Below are 4,415 nucleotides of genomic sequence, written 5' to 3' on the forward strand. Positions count from 1 at the left end.
ATAGAAAGCGCCATTAGTTATTCTAAGAAAGATAAACAGTTTTCCGTGTAATTAGCGCAAGGAATTATTTTAAACCAAACAGATTTACCATAATAATCTTCATTTAAATAATAGAAAATATTTTCCGCAATTTATGAATCATACAATGAACTGGACGTTAATCTCCTGACAAAAACTAATTATAAGTCTTTGCTCCTGATATGGAATCATACAGTTTTTACCTGATTATGAAATTTGGCGAATTTTTCTGTAAATGTCTTCAATTCGTTTTCTTCTGATAAATCTGTTTAGTTTAAGTACGACCACCAACTAATTTGCGCGCATCAAAATATAAAATTGGAAAAAACCAGTAGGTTGCAAAAAAACATCGCCCCAAATCTCAATTTAAAATGCCGCATTTATACCTACTTTCAAAAAGTGTATTGAACAATCGAAAATAAACTGTCAGATGTTCAGAAATATACATATAAAACAGAAATTTGGACGAATTAAGAAACCATCACCAATACCTACGAAACTACCTAGAATGTTTTTTTTTTCTTATTCCCTTTCATAGTTTCGAATCAAAGATGTGGCTCTTTGCGAAAAGCAAATGTAAATACTTACGTTTAAGTTTTCCAGCATCAAACCATTTCTTCAAAATGTCTCCGATTACTTTTTCATTTTCATACACATGGGCTGTATCGATATGCCTGTATCCAGCTTCAAGTGCAGCTTCCACAGCATCGGCCAACTCCTTGTCTGTAGCCTTATGATTTGAATAAAAAAATTAAATTACTGTTTTAAACCGTTGACCAAAGAAAGCGAAAAATTGCGAAACATTTCAAAGTATGAATATAATTAAGATATTATCCCTGACCGATAATACGAAAAGTAATAATAAAACGAACAAAATATGTTATTAACCTTTTATTAAAAACTGAAATAATAAATTTTACTTTTGTACTTACTTGCCAGGTACCATAGCCAAGAATAGGCATAGGTAAAGTACTTTTGCCGACATTTAAATTGATTGTGGGTGACTTCATAATGTGTTTTAGCAGTGTACTTCAATTTAAATTAAACCAACGAAAATTCGCTTTTTATTGTTATTTTAAAATGTTATCAAGAATATCTTTTTATTCTGCCTTGACCGCCAACGGGATACTGCAAGAGGTCATATAAAGAGAGACATTCTCATAGCGGGACTTTAAACCGAAAGTGAAAAATTTGAAAACGCGTTGCCACGTTCTTGGCTTTAATAGTAATATTTTTAGTTCATTATAGTAGATATATATTTGACTGGCGTTCAAGAGACAATATGAACAAGTGTATTGAATTTCCTCCAGATTTTAGGTATACAATATGTATATAGAATAGAACTCAGCAGACAAGATTTAGGCATAAAAGTATACAATGTTACTTTGAAAATCTACAACGAGATGGTAACTTTTACTGTAAGTTCTAAGTAAGTTGAATAAGGGAACTTTCCTTACTCCATGGCCTTATGGCATTTGCCTTTTTTGCCTACTTTCTCTTTGTAAAACTCTGGTGACACTTTTTTGGTCAGGCAATTTGTACGTCTTGCATCAAAGAATTGTCTTCATTAATATACTTTAAGCATGAAAAAATTTTGTGCAGTGTAAAAATTGCACATGTTTTTTGCACATTTTGCAATTAAAATATTATAAGAAAGTAATTTTAATAGGTATTTTCGAGATATTAATTTATTTGATTTTATATTAATATTTTTTCTCGATTTGAGTCATTATTGCCAAAATAAACTGAGTTTTTGTTTAATCACTCTGTATTTGCCATTTTCTGTTTTAATTCTAAAGATTGTGAAGTGAGTTTTAGCTTATTAAAAAGTAGAGCGCTACCCAATTTTAATATTTATTACATTTGTATTTTTTTACTAATTTTTTAGAAATAGAAACTATAAAAAGGAACTTGAATAAATGTAAAAGTTTAAATATCTACTATTTCCGACTTTTTTACAATTTAATCTATGGTTTATCCCTGTAATATCAATCATTGCATATACTTTCCTGACTGTGTTTCAATTCCAAATCAAAATTAATTCCTGGGTTTCAGTAATTTAATGTGCTTTAAGCCTTGGCATACATTTCCATTTCTGGCATACAACAGAAATGTATGCCAAGGCTTAAAGCAGCAACAACGCTACACGTAAAAACTGTTGATGGTGGAAAAATACACCGAAACGTATTTTAATTGATAAATAAAGACAATAAATAACTGAAACCCAAGAATTAATTTTGATTTGTAATATCAATGAAGTGTAGTTTACATATTTTAACATTGTCCTGCTATTAAAACATTATATTTTATAAATCATATGAATAAATTTTGAATAAGATCTATTAATTCTGCGGTTTGCCTATTTTTAATTTCTTCAGATATTCAGCATCGGAGAATTTAACAGTTGTTAATATCGTTTTCCTCGATTTCCAGGTAGGTGCCAACTTCCTCCAAGTTTTTTATATAATAATTAGAACTAATTTACTTAATAATTCACTAATTATTAAATGTTTTGACAACATTGTTTAGCCATGAAAGTTGTTTTCCGTTTCATTGTATCTACTATTGAAAAAAATCCGATATCAATATAAATGATTTCAACATTTGTTTACTTGCGACTCAGTGTGCAGGCAAATCCATTATGTGAGATTAATGCAAGTGTGTAATTACGTCAGGATAAAAATATTATTTATTCAAATCGCATTGAGTATCACTTTCGAATCGCTTCACTTTTATTTGCTGCTTTTTAGAAACGCGATTTCTGTTGTTTTTTGCTTTACTCATCCTGTTGTGTTTAATATTTTATAAACAACTACAATAACGTTTTTAGTATTACATATTTATTTACAATTTACTTTTAAACGAAGCAAAATGTGAGTAATTTTAAGTAACTGGAAATTGTAAGGAAGTAAAGTTGCAACAATTTGGAAACTACTCACATTCCATGTCCCGTATCCAATTTTGGGCATCGTTCTTCCTTTAACTATCTGTATAAATTCCATTTTTACATAAAAAGTGATCAGAAATTATATCACTTTTTAATACAATACATGCACGAACTCTTCGGCTACTATCGTGAATAATACAGACAGTCACTTTACTATGCTTAATTTACGTTCCTACTTTCAGAAAAAAACTATGATTTTCATTGAATGGCATTGTTTCAGTAACCTTGTATTATAGATAGATTGCAACATAAAAACTGTATTACCTGTTTCCTGGGTTTTTTGTCTGGTTTTAATTAAATATCTTATTTTGTGAATCACATATTATGAAATATAAAACATTAAGCATATAATTTAAAAAAAAATTTAATATTGAATAAATATTGATTACAGTTTCAGTCTAATGGTTTTTTCAGATTTAAATGTATGTCGTAGCAATTTTATTTATTTTAACTTGCGGCTGTTATGGCAATTTTGGATATTTTACGATTTTCGATTTGCTCATTTGTTATTCATTGCTTTCCTTTATAAAAGAAAATAGAAAAATAGAAAATTTTCTTACATCTATTTTTTATAATAATTACAAATGATATTTAATCAGTAAAGTATAAATAAGATTAAAAAGCTTTTAAACGAATCTGGTTTCAAAATATTCTATGATATTTTGCCGTTTTTTACACTTGCCTATAAATTACGGATTTTTTCTTAAACTTGTGTTTTAATCAGTTTTAAAGCCTGTTCACTACCATCATTACATTATACGGTCGTAAATTTGATATAAATATATGTATCTGAATTATATGATATAAGATAACACAAAAGCAAGATTGTCTAGGTGGGTATGATCCATTAATTTAATAGCTTTGTAATTAAAAATAAATATTTTCAAAATGTCAGCATATTTTCTTTGTTCACTCTTGCATACGGACGATTTAACGTTTAACGGCCCTTATCTTATACCTTTTGACCACATTGAAAAGACATTTGTTTCCAAGCCATATACAAAAACATAATCAATGATTAAATTTACGAAAAGTAAAGAATATATCAAATTTCCCAAAAGCGTTTTTGTTGTTAGGTAAGCAGGTGATCAATTTGAAAGTTAGTCGGTTTAAAACTTGGTTTCCCTAATCCGAGAAAGGGTTCTGAGTTACTCTAGCAGAAAGGGTAACTTAATACCGATGGCTCCTGTCTGAATCTTTCGCTTAGTCGGTCAATATTTCATTGTTTTTTACACATGCTGGTTCCGAATGCTGATTGTTTATGGGATAAGTGTCTGCGAACATCAAAACAGTAACTAAGGTTTACCGCTGTTGAACAAAACTAATAAGAATGGAGAATAAGAAAGAGCTGGATCATTGATAAGAAGTGTTAAAACATTTTCTGCTTTAGTATGAATAATATGACAATATATGTAATTACTTATAGTTATAAGAATACTGCCAACTTGCT

At 29.0% G+C, this 4,415-nt stretch overlaps 1 protein-coding gene across 1 annotated transcript in view; it reads right to left on the reverse strand.

Annotated features, from left to right (window-relative positions):
* Positions 1 to 1,236, reverse strand: part of LOC109545183 (1,5-anhydro-D-fructose reductase) — a 4,807-nt gene extending 3,571 nt beyond the window's left edge. Inside the window, exons 1-2 of the mRNA XM_019915724.2 lie at positions 951 to 1,236; positions 607 to 748 (exon numbers count right to left, since the gene is read on the reverse strand). Of these exons, the coding sequence (XP_019771283.1) occupies positions 607 to 748; positions 951 to 1,028 (220 nt within the window). The 5' untranslated portion in view covers positions 1,029 to 1,236. The remainder of the gene's footprint in view (positions 1 to 606; positions 749 to 950) is intronic.
* Positions 1,237 to 4,415: the final 3,179 nt, after the last annotated feature.

This window comes from Dendroctonus ponderosae, unplaced genomic scaffold (assembly GCF_020466585.1).
Source record: "Dendroctonus ponderosae isolate FM_Combo_2020 unplaced genomic scaffold, Dpon_F_20191213v2 Dpon_F_20191213_6, whole genome shotgun sequence".
NCBI classification, from domain to species: Eukaryota; Metazoa; Arthropoda; class Insecta; order Coleoptera; family Curculionidae; genus Dendroctonus; species Dendroctonus ponderosae.